The following is a 19283-nucleotide window of genomic DNA, read 5'->3' on the forward strand; positions in this document are numbered from 1 at the left end:
TTATTCCAAGTTCTAAAGGTATTATTTCTAGATCACAAAATATATTTGTTAGGTTTTTAGGAGTCCTTGTCGTTAAGAATCTTTCATTTAAGAGCCGTATTAACCTTCTCTGATTAAAGCCGAATATAAATTACAGCAGAACATAAATTAATGTTCTATTTTTTGGATGAATACTTTCCCTTCCCTATCAAAACCACTTTCTCTTCTTCATGAAAAGGCCCGTCAGTTAGTTTCAGATACAAATAGTACGTCAACAAATTCTCTCCTTCGGTCCCGTCCACGGTATTTCCTATTTTGTGCTATTTTTATTCATAAATATCTTCATGGTCAACTTCCCTCTTGTTTTTCGAAATTGTTGCAACCCCGAGTTAGTGTTAATATTCATGGAACTCTTAACTTTCAAGTTTTATTTGTTGGTAGAACTCCAACCGTGAGGTCAGATTTTAGCCCTAAGTACGCATGTAGTAGGTTTGGAACTCCCTGCCGAAGAATATCAGAGATTGTCACTCCATCGGGGTCTTCAAAATATTAATGAAGAATCATTTGGAATAATTTTTCTTTTTATTCATCTTTCTTTTTTTTTCTTTTTTTGTATAAGTAATAATAGTATTATATATTTGCCAGTTCAATTAAGTGTAAATAATTAAAAAAGTATTTGATATACCTATTTGGATTTTTCTGTTTTTCTTTTTTGTTATATTTTCCTCTCTGTGTTTATTTTCCTTATCTTGTATAATGAATCTTGATAAATATGATTGCAATATTTTCCCTTACGTTCAAAGGCCATGGAGCATTTTGTGGGAATGTTAAAATAGATGCATGTATTGATTATTTGATATAAATAAAGTTGAAGTTGAAGGTGCAGCCATTTTAAGATGATGTTTAACTATAAATAAAGGTAATTGGCTTCTGGAAGGTATCATCGGCCTCTATCTCTCAGTTATGCGGTATGTTTTCGTCTTTCAATTCTATTCACCAAAAAGCCCAGATTTCATCTATTCCTTATTGTTTTTCCAGTTTTATTATTTTTATTGTTTTTTGAGTTCAGTTTGGCGTCAAATCTTCAACAAAGATTTGGCACATTTCATGGAAATTAGATGTGAAGCGGTTTCCAAAGTTCTAATAAAATAGTGAAAATCAAATAAGTTTCAATGTGAATTCATAAAAGTTAAGTTTATGACTCTTTTGTAGTTTTCCCTGCTGGAATTCTGCAGCCTTTCTTCTATTCGAAGGAATTTCCCAAATCATTGAATTACGGAGCAATTGGTGTTGTTATCGGGCATGAGATCACGCACGGATTTGACGACAGAGGTATTAAGCATGTGTTTATTCCTTCTTATTTTTCGTCTTCTATCCATTTATCTCTCTCCATTTTCATTTCTTCTCTTTGTCTCTCTCTCTCTCTCTCTCTCCCTCTCTCTCTCTCTCTCTCTCTCTCTCTCTCTCTCTCTCTCTCTCTCTCTCTCTCTCTCTCTCTCTCTTTTTCTTTCTTTCTCCCCATCTTATTTCTTGCTCTATAGCCTTCTAAAATTAAAATAATACATGTCTTTAGGCTAAATGACTTCTGCAAGGGTAGTAGCCAAACAAAGTACTTTCCCTAAAAACGTACAAATGTAAACTATTTCACACTTTTGAAAACATACAATAATTTTCTAACAAGATAGTAAAACAAAAGTTTATCCCCTCCCCAGATTCCTAAAATTTGTTGTATTTGCTTCCGTTTTTCACTCCTGTATATTTTAACATGAGCACCCAAACAATTTATTAGCTCCTGGAAATTCATCAAATTGGAAGATATTTGATTAAAATGAAATTTTCACTGTTGGATTGGCAAACTATACAAATAAACCCTTGTTATTGCGTATATATATAGTATGTATTTTGGGAAGATTAAATTTCATAAACACATTTTTAGGGGGAAAATACACTTTTAGAGTATAAAAGGCATCATGTTTGTTTGCCTTTCCCTAATTTCGAAGAAAAAATTCAATCATGGCATCAATGCATTATTCACAAGAATTTTTGATAGGTGATAGGAGTTCTTGCTAAAGCCACCACTGTATCAAAAGTCTCTTCTGTATTGAGATAGTCAAAACATAGTTCGAAACAATTTAAAATTTACGATATGTTTGAGAAGGAGGCAATATTGTTAGAAAGCAAAATCAAACATATTGTTAGAAAGCAAAATCAAACATCTGGTGAAACTAACAACAAATAAGAGAATTATTTCTTTTCGCAACACTTGTCTGTATATAGAGATTTTTGTAAATTTAATCTATTTACTTTATCATAATACTCCTTTTTATTCATTAAGTAAAAAAGGTAGTTATTTCTACTTTTTCTTAATCCTATACAGCAATATCATTGACGAATAACAAGATTTACATGGAAGCAGCTATTATTCAAAGACATTCTACTGCCATCTAATCTGTCCCGGGAAGACAAGTGGTAATACTTGACTGCATTATCATTGTGCTACAGCAAAGTTGATAATACTGAGGTAGCACTGCATAATAAGTTTAATAAACAGTAATCCCTAGAATAGATCTGAGAGTTTTTTCTTTCCATGATTATTGACCCTTTTAACCGTAAGAGATTTTCAAGTCAGACGTTTTCATTTCGTAATAATTTCTGGGTAGAAAGTCACCTATGTTTCCTTGATCAATAGGTTATATTAACCCATTAGCACCCACCATTCCTATTTTGGAACGTCTCATTTAAATTTTGTGGCCTAGAAGGTAGCAGCACGGGCAAGTTTTAATCATCCCATAGAAAACTAGGGCTCACCAGCAACATCCTCGAATTTTATGTTTCCTGAACTAAGATCAGGTAAGTTTTCAGGATTTTCTAAAATCCAGCTAAAAGTAAGTTATTTTTAGCAAAATGTTTTGGGCGAAATACCACCAAAGGTGAATGTTTGAAAAATCTTGTTTTGATGCCTTAGAACTCTACTCTTACCTATTCTAGAATCTACGATGCTCTTATATCAAACAGTTCGTGGTAATCAAACAGTTCGTGGTAACGAATCAAACAGTTCGTGGTAACGAACTGTAGTAAGGAGCGATCCGGCTCAATAGTAACCAAAACTCTAAAAAATTGAATTTTGATATAAATAGCTACATCAAAAGAATCGCATTTTAATGCTGATTTTAAATATATAAGTTTCATCAAGTTTAGTCTTAGCCATCAAAAGTTACGAGCCTGAGAAAATTTGCCTTATTTAGGAAAATAGGGGGAAACACCCCCTAAAAGTAGTAGGATCTTAACGAAAATGACACCATCAGATTCAGCGTATCAGAGAACCCTACTGTAGAAGTTTCAAGCTCCTATCTACAAAAATGTGGAATTTTGCATTTTTTGCCAGAAGACAAATCACAGGTGCGTGTTTATTTGTTTGTTTTTTTTTTTCCCAGGGGTCATCGTATCGACCAAGTGGTCCTAGAATGTCGTAAGAGGGCTCATTCTAACGGAAATGAAAAGTTCTAGTGCCCTTTTTAAGTGACCAAAAAAATTGAAGGGCATCTAGGCCCCCTCCCACGCTCATTTTTTTCCCAAAGTCAACGGATCAAAATTTTGAGATAGCCATTTTGTTTGGCATAGTCGAAAATCTTAATAACTATGTTTTTGGGGATGACTTACTCCCCCACAGTCCCTGGGGGAGGGGTTGAAAGTTACAAACTTCAACCAGTGTTTACTTATAATAATGGTTATTGGGAAGTGTACAGACGTTTTCAGGGGGATTTTTTTGGTTTTAGGGGTAGGGTTGAGGGAGGGGGCTATGTGGGAGGATCTTTCCTTGGAGAAATATGCCATGGGGGAAAAAAATTCAATGAAAAGGGCGCAGGATTTTCTAGCATTACTATAAAAAAAACAATGAAAAAATAAACATGAAAACGTTTTTTCAAATGAAAGTAAGGAATAGCATTGAAATTTAAAACAAACAGAGATTATTACGCATATGAATGGCTCTAAAAATACTTTAGCATAAAGAGCGAGGTATTTAGGAGGATATAAATACCTCGCTCTTTATGCTAAAATATTTTTAGTGATTTCAACTATTTATTCTACGGCCTATTTAATTCAGGGGTCATTCTTAAAGAATTGGAACAAAACTTACGATTTAGTGTAAAGAGCGAGGTATTAACGAGGGTACAAACCCCCTCGTACACATAATAAAAATATAAGAATATAAAAGTTTGTTACGTAAGTTAATTCTTAAGTTACGTATATTTTTTACTAATAAAAACGTTCGTTGAATATTAAAAGTTCTAGTAGCCTTTTTAAGTAATCGAAATATTGGAGGGCAGCTAGGCCTCCTTCCCCACCCCTTATTTCTCAAAATCGTCTGATCAAAACTAAGAGAAAGCCATTTAGCCAAAAAAAAATTAATATACTAATTTCATTTCAATAATTTATGTGCGGAGAGCCAAAATCAAACATGCATTAATTCAAAAACGTTCAGAAATTAAATAAAAAAAAATAGTTTTTTTAACTGAAAGTAAGGAGCGACATTAAAACTTAAAACGAACAGAAATTACTCCGTATATGAAATGGGTTGTCCCCTCCGCAGTCCCACGCTCTTTACGCTAAAGTTTTTAGTTTTTTTAAAAAGTAGAATTGTGGCAAAGAGTCAAACTTTAGCGTAAAGAGCGTGGGACTGCGGAGGGGACAACCCATTTCATATACGGAGTAATTTCTGTTCGTTTTAAGTTTTAATGTCGCTCCTTACTTTCAGTTAAAAAAAAACTAGTTTTTTTTATTTAATTAAAATATCGACAGTCAGGACACAGTGTTGGATAACTAAAAGGGTTCCCGATTGGGAGCGTTGGGCGTTTCACCTACCATAAATTTTTCTTATAAATCTAGAACTGATGGTATATTACTAGTTTACATATTCCTATCAAATAATTCTTACCAGAGGCAACACAGCGTTGTCTATAGTAAATGCCATACGGCTCCAATGTCTTATTGTTTATTGTTATTTTTTCCCCAAAGACACTTCATATGGAAGGGGTGTCCATATAAACTTTGGAGGGGGCTCATTCAACTGTAAATCGGATGTTCTAAGTTCCCTTTTTATTATTCAAAAGTGATCAGAAGGCAACTAGCCCCCTCCCAGGCCCTTTTTCCACAAATGCATCCAGTAACAATTTTGAGATACCCATTTTGTTAAAAATAGTTCAAATATTAAATAACAAAAACTCCAGGGTCGATACAAACCATCAGATCCCGAGGCTACTGTTTTAAGTAATGCCCGGTGGGCATATAAGTTTTTGTGTAGCGATTGGTTTTATAAACTTCAGGGGTGGCTCATTCAACTGGAAATTGAAAGCTCTATTTGCCGTTTTAAGAGTTAAAAGGAATCGAAGGGCATCTATCCCCACACAAACGCGCACACACACACCCTTGTTTCTTCAAGCGCATCTGATCAAAATTTTGAGATTGCAAGTTTGTTTGAAACAAAACAAAATTTTATAAACAAAATTGCTGGTTCGACACTCCCCCCCCCCAAAGCCCGGAGGAGGGTTATAACTTACATCCTGGGGGAATATAAAATTTTTATTTAAGAAGTGGTCGCAAAAACCTCGGAAAGGACTCAAATGATTAGAAATTGAAAGTTCTAATTCCCTTTTTAAGAATCAAATGTAATCCAATGGCAAATATCCCCTCCCCCTCCCAACTTTCACTTCCCCGAATGCGTCGAATTTCTTATATAGCCATTTTGTTTGAAATAGACCAAAGATCCTTTAACAAAACTCCAGGGATAACACAGCCCCTCAGAACCTGGGGAAGCCCCAGTGTTGGAAATTATGCCCTGGGGCCATATAAGGTGATGGTCGTATAAACTTCGGTGGGGTTCATTTGATTGTAGATTGGAATTTATATAGCACTTTTTAAGAGTCAAGAGGGATTGGAGAGCAACTAGCCCCCCAAGGCCCTCTATTCCTCAAATGTATCCGATCAAAATTTTTAAATAGCTATTTTGTTCAAAATAGTTTGAAGATCAAACAACAAAAAATCAGGGGTCAACACAACATCCCAGAACCCGAGGAGAAGTGTTGTAAGTTATTCCCAGGGGGCCGATAAGGTTTTACGTAAGGGTTGGTCGCAAAAACATCAGAAGTGGCTCATTTTATTGGAAATTTAAAGTTCTAGTTACCTTTTAAGAGCAATCAAAAGTGATTGACAGGTATACACCAACTCCTCATACCCTCTTTTCCCCAAATGCATCCGAGCAAATTTTTGAGATAGTCATTTTGTTTGAAATAGTCTAATGATCAGATGAGGAAAAATTAGGGGTGAATATACCCCCCCTCCGAAACCTGGGGGAAGGGTTGTAACTTATGTACCGGTGCATGTAAGGTTTTTATGGAAGAGGCGGTCGTATAAACTTCTAAGGGGACTCAAATGATTTTTCAAGTAACGTTGCAGGGACGATAGAGTTTGATACCACCCATACTTCCATAAAAGACGATGTAGCAGGAAATAATCCATCCTTACTTCCTTCCACTTTTACTTTGCCTGCCGATGATTCACTCAATTACTCCGTATAAATTACCCAATTACTCCGTATATGAAAGGTGCTGTTCCCTCCTCAACGCCTCACTCCTTACGCTAAAGCTTGACTCTTTCTCTCAACTCTACTTTTTAAAACAGTAAAAAAACTTTAGCTTAAAGAGCCTCACACACAACCCCCTTCCCTCATCCCCTCCTCCCCCAAACAAAAAATTTCCCACTGAAAACGTCTGTACACTTCCCAATAACCATTACTATATGTAAACACTGGTCAAAGTTTGTAACTTGCATTCCCTCCCACGGGGACTGTAGGGGAGTAAGTCGTCCCCAAGGACATAGTTATTAGGTTTTTCGACTTTGCTGAATAAAATGACTGTCTCAGAATTTTGATTCGCTGACTTTAGAAAATATGAATGTGGGGGGGGGCCTAGGTGCCCTTCAATTTTTTGGTCACTTAAAAACGACACTAGAACCATTAATTTCCATTAGAATGAGCCCTTTCGCAACATTCTAAGACCACTGGGCCAATATGATCACCCCTGGGGGAACAAAAACAAACAAACAAATAAACACACATCCGTGATCTGTCTTCTGACAAAAAAAAAAAATCCACATTTTTGTAGGTAGGAGCTTGAAACTTCTACAGTAGGGCTCTCTGATACGCAGAATCTGATGTGTGATTTTCGTTAAGATTCCATGACTTTTAGGGGGTGTTTCCCCTATTTTCTAAAATAAGACAAATTTTCTCAGGCTCCTAACTTTGGATGAGTAAGACTAAATTTGATGAAACCTATATTTAAAATCACCATAAAAATCTGATTCTTTTGATTTATCTATTAGTATCAAAATTACGTTTTTTAGAGTTTCGTTTACTATTGAGCCGGGTCGCTCCTTACAACAGTTCGTTACCACGAACTGTTTGATTGATCTTTTATACTAACTGTTCTTAAACATGACACAAGATGTGTACTCATATATGTCCTTCAGTTCGAAGGACAATGATAACGCCCTACGTTCCCATATGAAAACATAATACCACGATTACACCGTTGGTGTGAAAAAAGCATTTGGCGACACAGATGTTTAAGTTAACCCTATTGGACTGTATTAAAGAAACCATCACAAAATTTTACAAGTAACTAGTGTTGGCAGGTAATGGGCTAAAAGAGACATCTTTGAATGTCTATACCCTATTTTTCAGGTAGGCAATATGACAAAAAAGGAAATCTTCAACAATGGTGGAACAATCAAACTATTAAAGCTTATAGAACCCTCATAAACTGCTTTGTTGAACAGTACGGTAACTACAAAATCCAAGAAATTGATCAGAATCTAAACGGAAGACTTACCGTACTTGAAAATATTGCAGACAACGTTGGACTTAAAATCGCTTACAAGGTAAGTTCCTCATGTAACTAGATTTTAAATTTTAAATCAAATTTCACACATTAAGGTAGCAATATTACCACCCCTGGCAAATTTCTGTGAATAAAAAACCTTTCAGCTATTAACATTCCTATGCATATTTTCTAGTTTCACATAAATGAATGTCATTAAAACACTATTAGACGAAAAATACCTAAATTTATTTAAAAAATGCATTGAATTGAATTCCAATTTGAATGTAAAGGGAAACTGGATGTTTATTGCATAGAATGAGGGAGTAAACAAGAAGGCTGATTGGGGGCGGGGGATAAAAAATTTATCTCTGCTTTTATGATACCCAAGGATTTCGGTTAATGATACGAATCTCACAATTATTAATTTTATCAATCAACAAAATCTTTTCGTGTCAGAATAGATGAAATACAGCCTAAAAGCTTACTAATGAGACAAAACAAGAATTAGTTTTCTATTTGTTTATTACCTCTATAGTTTGGCATGACACCTTAGTATCTCATATAATAGGCTTGGAAAATAGTTTGAACATTTAAGCAAATGTTCGAAGCAGGCTCTTTAGTTGGTAGCCAACCTTTTAATGCCAATTCAATAAAAGAAAGTCACAAAGGATATAATATAAATTTAACTAAAAGGTGAAATCGGCAATACCAGGTGTTTTCTGACCACAAAGCAAAGACGCGTAGATATTGCGTAAAATAACTTTATATGCCGCCTGGTCATTATAATTTTATGGTGTTTGATGTAAATAACAGTATTCCATGGTCTCTGATGTAAACTGATATTATCGTCAATAGATATCAGTAGAGATCTTTCGAAAATAACTCTCAAACATTACCAACGTCCCTTTGAAAATAGTATTAAAAATCAGATGCCCAAAACTAATAATAGTCTAATTATACTAACATTAAAGATTAAAAAAAAAGAAAAATCTAACAACTATTATCCTATTTCAAGGAATATTGCATATTGTTTCGTTTTCTTTTAAACCCAAAATACCCTACATAACCAATTTGCGTCCCAAAATAGCAATTCATGTTCAAAGTCAAAAACACAATCGGTGGTTTCACACCATTTTCATCAGTACCACCATTGAAGGTTACTTTCAGAGGAATAACTAATCCCCTGGAGATGAATACGCCAGAGGAATAACAGAAATAAAATTAAGAGGTCTCTGTATTTACCATCTTGCATTTCAGCATCGCCATCCGGATTAATGTTTATTAGTAGTCGCCAGAAAGTCCTCACTATAATCATTAGCTGTTTGTTGTTAGTATCATAGATTAATTTTATGCATTTCAACGTACATGGTAATGAAACCTTTGTGGAGAACCTTTGTAGTATCAAAAAATAAGACTTCCTTGCTGATGAAAGTAAAGAGCGAAAGTTAAGCTAAACATTTAAACAAAAACAAGTATTTATAAAACTAGTGTTAACAAACCTCTGATGATAATTCCTTTTGTTTCTGTGATTATGCAAAACGAGTGCTTTATAAAAAAAACACATAAATCACGTATAAGAGACGAAAACACTATATTCTTATGCTGTATTTAGCTTAAAATGTCACATTTCTACTGTACAAAAACTTCTTCGTATCGTTAATTTTAAAAACTAAATATCTTAGCTCTTTTCCTAGCAACAACTAAAAAAGTAAGAATGGACTGGTAATATTTACGGTTCATTCTAAATTCATGTAGTCTTGGTGTTGACACTTTTTTCTCTTTTTTATTTCCTGGAGGAATTTGATTTTCAATTGATTTTTCCCTCATATGTTTTGGAGAATTTTAATTTAAAAAAGACTTTTTAAGATGGTAATAATTTCATTTAGTCAAAGTGTTTGAGGTTTCAGGCTAAACCTCACAGTAGCGACAAAGTTTTATTTGAACGAGGGGAAAACAGCCAGGTGTTCATAGGGAGGGTTTGACAAGAATCTATTAGTAAAAGATAAAGCAGTGTTAAGTAATGAGGTAAAAACATGAAGCAAAATAAAATGCCCATAAATAATGACTACTACTACTACTACTAATAACTCACTGCAGCACCAAGCCGCCTGAGGCCAACACAGCTACGCACGCTCCTCCTCCAACCTAATCTATTTAAAGCCTCCCTCTTTACACCCTCCCAGGAAGTTCCCATTTCCTTTAAATCCTTATTTATGACATCCTCCCAACCCAGACAAGGACGACCTGCTTTCCGTGTAGCCCCAGACGGTTGGCCAAAAAGGACAATCTTCGGTAATCTGTCATCCTTCATCCGTAGAACGTGGCCTAGCCATCTCAACCTTTCTTTCATTATAGCCCCAGAAAGCGGGATTGAACCACACTTTTTGTACAACCTACTGTTTGAAATACGGTCAGTCAGCCGGGTACCCAGAACAATCCGTAGGCAATTTCTCTGGAAAACATCTAGTAAATTTTCATCTGCTTTTCGGAGTGTCCATGCTTCAGAGCCATATTTGACCACTGTCATCACTGTAGCTTCCAATATTCTAATCTTGGTTTGTAGGCTTATCTTTCTATTCTTCCAAACTTTTTTTAACTGTGAAAAAACACCCTGAGCTTTAGCTATTCTACTTTTAACATCTTCACTGCTCCCACCATCTTTACTAATAATACTACCAAGGTAACTGAAGCTCCCAACCTGATCAATCTTTTCGTTACCTAAGGTCACCTGTTCATCTTCACTTATTCCTAACCTTAGTGACTTAGTCTTCTTAACATTAATTTTCAAGCCTATTTTAGCACCCTGAACTCGTAAAACCTCTAAAAATTCATTCATTTTGCTCACACTTTCATCTAATATGCTTAAATCATCAGCATAATCTAAGTCCAGGAGCGATTTCCTCCCCATTTGATTCCATGGCCTCCAATTGCCTTTCCTGTTCTCCTTAAGACGAAGTCCATCAAAATGATCCATATAAAGGGGGATAGAACACAACCCTGCTTAACTCCTGATTTAATACAAAACCAGTTGCTAACCTCATTTCCTACCTTAACCGCAGCAGTATTATTCTCGTACATAGCGCAAATCACTTTAATGTATTTTTCTGGTATACCATATAACGATAAGACCTTTGTTAACGCTGTTCTATCAACAGAATCGAAAGCTTGCTCATAATCGATAAAACTAAGGACCAAAGGTGTTTGACAACGAAGGGACTTCTCAATTATTAATCTAAGAGTGAAAACATGGTCGACACATCCTCTACCTTTTCTAAAACCGCATTGTTCTTCCCTTAAAACTTTGTCTACAGCATTTCTCAGTCTAAAAAGTATCATATTACTCAGTAATTTGCTACCTACAGAGACCAGACTAATGCCTCGATAATTCCGACATTCACTCTTGTCACCTTTCTTATACAGTGGTTTAATTAAGGTTTTCCTAAAATCATTGGGTACTTCCCCTTCTTCAAAAATCATGTTCATAATCTTCAGTAGCTTATTCCTAACCTCAGAGCCTCCATATTTAAGGAACTCATTAATCATACTATGAGCACCTGGGGCCTTATTATTTTTTAATCCTTCTAGTACTGTCGCTAATTCTTCCTCTTCTCTCATTTCCTCCTCTGTCACTCTCCTCCTTTCTCCCTTATATCGCTCCCTCTCTTCCAAATTTGTCTCCCTTTATCTTTCCTTCCCCCTTAATATCTCTCTCACTCTCCCACTCTCTCTCCCATTTTCCTCTTTATTTCCTAAAAAACATTCTTTTAAGCCGGTCTTTTTTTTTTTTTTTTTTTTTCATTCAGGGAAAGATCTCCTCAAAACAAACGATGATAATATATTCTTAGGACTCTTTGTGTGGCAAAACCGTGAATAAAAATTTGGTTTATTGCTCTATTTTCACAAAAACTTGCGTTTTCTTCTTTAGTTTCATGTCTTTGTAACAAAAATCTGCTTGTAAGGCTTATTGTGATACCTTCGAAACTTACAAACAATTAAAAGTTAACTTTTTTTTTTTTTTTTTTTTTTTTTTTTTTTTTTTTTTTCCAGTTTCATATAATTTTGGCAATGATTTTTATTATTAAAATCAGTTTTGAGGGAAGTAATGAAAAGAGTGAGCCTAATTTATAATTCAAGTTAGGCTACCTTTAGGTAGGTTAGACTTCTGGTTCCTGATTTCATTGACATTGCCTCTTTGCGATTCAATCTATTTGAAAAAAGAATTAGGTAAGGTTTATATTAACATACACTTCAAGTAAGAAAAATACTTATCTCTATAGTCAGAATTGCATCCTGAATCCAAAGTTATTGTGCATTTGCATCAAAAAGGAAATTAATATTCACCATATACAGACCTAGCCTATACCAATTCAGGGTATATATTTGCACGTTAGTGAGTATGTGTGTATGTATGTGTATGTATATGTATATGTATATGTATATGTGTGTGTATGTATATGTGTATGTATGTGTATATATATATATATATGTATATATGTAAGCCCTATAGATAGGTAGAGTAGCTCCATAGGAGGCTTAGGCCAAGTAGGACCTTGTCCCAGTGGGGCCCATAATAGAAACTGGGGAGCCCTCCCCTGGGGGTCATAATTTCAGGTGGAGGAGGAAGAAGGCCCCTCAAATGTACACTCAGCAGGGCCAACTGCCGTGTTCACGCGTCAGATGAGTTACAAACCTTCTCCCAGTAATGGGTTAAATTGCATGGTGAAGCAGAACACCATCGTGGGAGGATCCTCTATAGGAGGACAACTGCGGCAGGGCGTAAGATCCAGATTTATGGACAACGGCCTCTGTAAAGGGCTGCCTCGACCCTTTCGGGGTACCTGCAAGACTGGGAAACTTGCGGTCAATTTTTCCCACTTGAGGAGTGGCGCCCCTCGAGGAAATTATAGCCTAGTAAACAACACAGCACTCGTACGGGATTCTGATTATTGGATAATTTTCTGGGCTTGGTTTGTTTTGATGGGCGTTTTCGGGCTGAAAAACCTCTTCCTAGCTAATTTATCTACTATGGGCTGCCTCCCCGTAGTAGCATAATATTTGTAGGCATGAATATATAATGAGTCGGAGGTAATAGGCTTGGGACTGTCTGTGCAGGATTTCGACTCTTGTTGATAGAAGAGCATCGCCAAGTGCTGAAAACCATGTTGTGACCAAGATGGGCCCAGGATTGCACAAAGCCTCCAACTTACTGGAGGTCCCAGGGACTTCTTCTGTCCGGTTCTAAGCCGGCTTAAGCGCTTCGGTGTAGACTTGAGAAGATATGTTGGTCCCCATCCTGCACTGGTATCCGGGATCACTGCTTTTCTTGAGGCCAAAATAATTTCAAAGATTTAAAGAACATGAAAATTGGAACTTGGAATGTTACGACGTTAAAAAATGACTATCGCATCGACATTTTGACTGACGAATTCAGACGGTTTGAACTGGATTTATTAGGAGTTTCAGAAACTCATATCCCAGGGGTAGGAAGCATGAAATTAGGTGACATAGAATTTGTTTACTCAGGAAGGAAGGATGGGGTACATAGACAGGGAGTAGGGCTCATGATGAATAAGGAAGCTGCTAAGTCTTGTTTAGGCTGGGAAGGTATTAATAATAGAATACTAATTGCTCATTTTATGACTAAAAAGTTTAGGGTATCAGTTATAGTAGTATATGCCCCCATTGAACCAACTGATGGAGATACTAGTGACTCAGATGAATTTTACTTACAGTTACAGGAGCAAATAGACAGGGTACCAGGTAGAAATATGGTGTTTTTGCTAGGAGATTTTAATGCCCAGGTTGGTAGAAATAGGGATAGATGGTATCCTAGCCTAGGTAATTTTGGTGTAGGAAAAGAAAACAGTAATGGCTATAGGCTTTTGCAATTTTGTAGGTATAACAACCTAGTTATAACCAATACGGTGTTTGGTCACAAAATGGCCCATAAGTTGACATGGTATTCACGTGATGGTAAGACAGCAAACCTTATTGATTATGTTATTGTAAACAGAAGACTAGCAGGATCAATACAAGATACTAGGGTGTATAGGAGTGCCGTTATTGATGTTAAAAGTAAAGATCACCATCTAGTAGTGTCTAAGGTTAATTTAAAGCTGAAATTTCGGAAGAGTAACTCCCTCCCGGAAAGTTATGATGTTGGTAGACTTCAGGATGAAAATTTGAGAAAAAAATTCCAGGAACAGTTGAGTACTAAACTTGAGGGTTTAAAATTTGACAATGTGGAAGATGGATGGAATAATTTCAGAAAAACAATTTGTGAAGTTGCTGATGGTGTCCTAGGGAAGAGTGCTAAGACAGCAACTAGGAATATTAGTGAAAAAGCTTTAGGTTTAATAGAGAGTAGAAGGGGTTTGTATAAGAATTATCTGAGCGATAGGTCGTATGAAAACAAAAGGAATGTAAAGAAAGTGGAGAAAGCATTAAAATATGAACTAAGGAGATGTGAAATGGAGGCGATGGATAAAATTGCTGAGGATCTGGAAGATGCGGCTAGACGGCATAATAGTAAAATATTATACTGGCATGTTAATAAATTGAAAGGGAGTAGCCGATCCGGACTAGTCCCAGTTAAAGATAGAAATGGGGCCACAATTAGTGATAAGGACAGATTTTTGATAAAACTAGATGCTTCTGAAGAATGGGCTTTTTATGCTGATTCTAAAATATAAAATTCACTAAGTTTAATGTTACCAATCAAAAGGTACGAGCTTGAGAAAGTTCGGCTGATTTTCGAAAAAAGGGTGGAAACACCCTAGTCAAGCGATCCTAATAAAATCACGCCATCAGATTTACTATAACATAGAACCCTACTATTGAGGTTTATGCTATTTTTTTCTAAGAAAAAAAGCTTGATCAAAATTTAAAATAGCCATTTGATTTAGAATAATTGAAAGGTCTAATAATTATGCTTTTGAGGATAACATGGCCTCCATAGTCCCCAGAGAAAGGGCTGTAAGTAGCTCAATTTGCACATATTATTCACATATAGTATTTGTTATTGGGAAATACGCAGACAATTTGTGGGATATTTTCTTTGGAGTGTTTTCAAACACTCAGAAATTATTTTGTTTATAAGGGGGGCTACCCCTTCCTCAATCCTCACTCTTTCCGCTAAAGTTTAACTTTTAATCCTGATTCCTTATGAAAGACTACTCAAACACAATGGCCGCTGATTTTATGTGAGAAGTATTTTTAAAGAACTATTAAGACTTAAGCGCAAAGATTGAGGGTCGAGGAAGGGGCAGTCCTGCTTATTTATAAGATAATTTTTGACCGTTTTAAGTTTTAATGTTGCTCTCTACTTTCAGTTAAAAAAATTGTTTTTTTCTTACTTAATTTTACAATAAACCTGATTCAAAATGTTGTAAACTGGTAATAAAAATTTTAGTCAGTATTTTTTAGAATAAAGAAAAGTGCATAGAATTGCTTTTACCTTTGAATGTTTAAAAATGTGTTATTGGACTAAGCAGTAGCCCTTATCATCAACTTTTATAATGAATCCCCTAAAGCAAGAGCGAACCCAGCGACAAGTTTCGGATGGGGATGGATATTTTGACTGAGGGATGGTAGCACTGGTTAAAAAGGAAAAATAAAATTTTTGGAGTACAAGGTGCATTCTTTATTGAGACAACACTGTAATATGTAGATGTAAAATAAAATCGAGCCACTTTTTTCTGTTGCGGGCTAGTTTCTTTAAAATGTCTTTTGCATTGACTGAAGCATCCTTGTGTATTAATAATAACGTCAATCCATTAAGCTGTTCTTGACCTGAGGCCCTACTGTTATAAGATTTCACTCTTTCAAGGGTAGAAAAAGAACGATCGTACGTAGCCGTAGTGACTGGAATTATTGTACTAATCTTAAAATTTGATGTAGTGTTGGGAAAATGTTCTTATCGTATTCTTTTAAGCATCTTATGAAACATTTTGGTGCCACGTTTCCCGACTGTATCCACAATTTCTACCATAGAGCTAATTCAGCTTGCGAGCTTCTTCTATAGCTGTCTACATCAGTATATCAAAAATTAGTCAGAGTATCCGATTTGTTCTTTGTTTTTTCCAGTCACTTCAGTAAAAAGTGGATGAAATATAGCTTCACTCCTCTCTCTCATGTCCCTAACTGCTCTTAAGTTCGTCAGCGTGTTTAAGAAAGTGTACGGTATCTATAATTTCTGATTGCAAAAATGTCGACTAATTGTCGTCTTCCGAAATTGTGGGACAGACTACAAACTTTACAGTAACCATATCTGCAACAAAACTACATCTCCCAGTAGCAGATAGCAGAGAATAAGCTTTGCTTGAAAATTCAGAATCTGAATCAGGATATTTTTGAATTTCCCTCATAACCTTACAGATAATAATGAACATCCCTTTAAACAAAATGATCGCTTTTAAGTGCTTCACTCATTTAGTCTGACAAATTTTTTTCAATCCTAATCTTTTTGACCCTGTGGCAAGATTACTTACTTAAAATATTTGTTCGAAAACTGTAGAGCGTTTAAGTAAAATTCTAAAGAAATCAATTACTTCTTTCAAAGTTTCTAGACAATATCTCATACCAGGTATGTTGTACAAATGACACAGGGCTAGGCTTAAGGAATGACTTCCACAGTGAACATAGATTGGACTGCGGAAAATTTCACAGAGTATAGCAGCAAAGCCTTGAAACTGACCGCTCATAGATGAAGCTCCATCAAAAGCTTACCCCCCTAAGTATTTTAATTTCTTTCCATTCCAACTAAGGTTTGTATCAACCAACCAAGGTCTGCTATAAACCAAAAGCACAACGTGATTCTAAAGAAGTGTGACGATCTCAGGAGCTCGAGGTTGTAACATTACGTGGCGCACTTGGTAGCGGCCTGATATTGTTCTCAACTTCATTTTCACAAAACAAAAATTCTCGTGTGGAGATCGTCACACATTACCTACTTGTTGAGCATACATTGATCTACACAAATGGGATTAAAACCCAGAATAAATTTGGTTAGCTTTTAAGACAGTTTTGTTTTAAATTTTATTTTTTGAATGAATAAATAATTCAGTTTTAATCCTCATCACAATAAGATTTACAACGTACATTGTCCTTTTTTATTACTCAAGATCTATAGGAATATCGACCCTAAAGGACAATTTTTTTAAGTGGGGGATGTATCCCCATTATCCGCCTCGCTTCGCCCCTGTTCTGAAGTTCTTTTTCAATTACAGTTTTGTGTCGTTTAAGTACTCAATTTACGAGCCAGATGTCGCGCCGCGGCTGATTGCTTCGTTTTCGTATGTTGGACAAGTAAATCGGTACTATTCATCCAATTGAATACAATTTGTCTAAATGAGTTTTTCAGATGTAGCTCATACTGGGAGGGTAATTATTTATTGGATTTGTTCAGGGGCCAATCTTCAAGACACAGCCGAAAACCTAAACAGATGATGTTATATATAAAAGTCCCTTATGTCTATTTTTTACCCTTTTGCAGCGTCAAGAGTACGTAAAATACAAACGGTCCGCCAGTACCTAGAAAAATTGTTTTGAAAACACAGAGACGTTAGTTTTTAGGTGAAATTAGCAGACTTAAAACCATACTTCTGGATCATTTGTAAATTGGAGCCGCATAGTTTAATTTCCAACCGGCGCTTTATCTCTAAATCTGCACATTTATTGAAGAACAATGCCCCTCTTCCCTTGGAATAAAAATCTTTTTACGAAAAATTTTGAAAGATATGGTGTGTCTTACCCCTTGCCTGAAAGATCGAAAAGCATTAAAAATCTAGGAAATACCACCGCATATTTTATCCTCTCGTTCTGTCCGTAGTATTAGCAGTAGTCAATGGCCTTTGGAAAATCCCAGACGATCTTCAGAATCGACTCCCATCGACCTCTTCCAAATACAAAACAATTTTTGTTTTCACCGGTTGCAATAAAAGTGAATGAGCTAGCTCAGCCTCTCAACACGGAACGAAACAAGCGATTGAATGTTTATTTTAGTCGAATGATCTAGACGGGAGATCTAGCTACTTCACCCAATATTTGCTTAAAATACTTTCAGCACATCCAATAACAACAATTACTTTCAATACATCCCAAACCTGCACAGTGTTTTCAACAGATATAAATCCATTGTTTATTTTAATGATATATAGCAATCCCATATCGCCATCTAATAATAAGACAACTGTGATGTACTAAGCTGAATTACTGGCATCAATATTGGTAGAGCTAGTAATTTTGGTTAGTAATTTCAAACTTCTATTGTTTTAATTTCAGGCCTACAAAAAGTGGGTGGAGCGTAATGGCAGCGAAGAACTATTACCCGGATTAGCCTTAAGCCATGACCAACTCTTCTTCCTAGGCTACGCACAAATATGGTGTGAACTTACAAGACCAGAGGAAGCAGTAACCCGATCAAGAACAAGCAGGCATCCACCTGGATATTTGAGAGTCAGAGGCCCACTGTCAAACCTCAAACAATATGCCATGGCATACTCCTGCCCTACAAATTCCAAATTTAATCCTGATAGCAAATGTTCAGTTTTTTAATAACTTGTTCTCATCTTATTTCTTCTTTTTTCATTATTATTATAGTTTTTACATGAAAATAAAAGCGCCGAAAAAGTTAGAAGTTCCTAATGAGTGCATATATAGATGCTGAGTTTTACTTCTTTTTTTATTGTAGTTTTTTTTTTACTTTTTTTTTTAGTTTGGGAACCTTGTTTCTAAGACATCACCGTCCTTAAATTGTATTTTGCAGGCGTGAAAGGAGGAATCCTTGTGATACACCTGCTAGTGATGACGCCAAACCCTCTGCTCCCACTCCCTCACCAAACCATACTTGAATGATTCCTGGGTAAGAGATTAGATTGTTCGGTTGCTTAAAGAGTTCCAAAGCGGAGAAACGTGGTTGGAAAACAAGAGGTAGCGTTCTTTGTAGTTGGTAGTTTGCAGGGTAGTTGTCTTGGAGTTTCCCCAGGTTCTCTGGTTGAGATTGTAGGAAGAAGACTTGACTTAGGGCTGGCTTGCAGATGCTTAAATGCGGTGTTGACATCATCCCTTTTCTTTTGGTAAACAAGGTTGAAGTTTTCAACCTTTGTTATCTCCTTTATTATCTTTGGGAATTCAAATGTTGTACTCAGTAGTCAGTATAATTGTAATATATTGCAACCCTTCCATAGCATGTGAGACTTTAAAAAGAAAACGAGAAAGAAAATTTTAAATAGAGCATGAAAATAATATAAACTTTGAAATAACTCCTGGTTTTTGAGAGTTTTACCGAGCATGTATGATTTCTTAGCATGTTAAATCTGAAAGTATGTGTTGATTGTTTTTTGTATGTTCTATTGAAAGTTTGATTGTTGTATTATTAGGCAACTTTGGACAGACTCAAAACTAGAAGTGAGGCTCAGGTCACAAAGA

At 35.8% G+C, this 19283-nt stretch overlaps 1 protein-coding gene across 1 annotated transcript in view; it reads left to right on the top strand.

The window, feature by feature from the left end:
* LOC136030074 (neprilysin-1-like) overlaps window positions 1-18485 on the top strand; it is a 235290-nt gene extending 216805 nt beyond the window's left edge. Inside the window, exons 12-14 of the mRNA XM_065708719.1 lie at window positions 1192-1311; window positions 7718-7914; window positions 18138-18485. Coding sequence (XP_065564791.1) covers window positions 1192-1311; window positions 7718-7914; window positions 18138-18410 — 590 coding nt within the window. The 3' untranslated portion in view covers window positions 18411-18485. The remainder of the gene's footprint in view (window positions 1-1191; window positions 1312-7717; window positions 7915-18137) is intronic.
* The last annotated feature ends 798 nt before the right edge of the window (window positions 18486-19283 follow it).

The sequence above is a fragment of the Artemia franciscana genome, chromosome 8 (assembly GCF_032884065.1).
Source record: "Artemia franciscana chromosome 8, ASM3288406v1, whole genome shotgun sequence".
NCBI lineage: Eukaryota > Metazoa > Arthropoda > Branchiopoda > Anostraca > Artemiidae > Artemia > Artemia franciscana.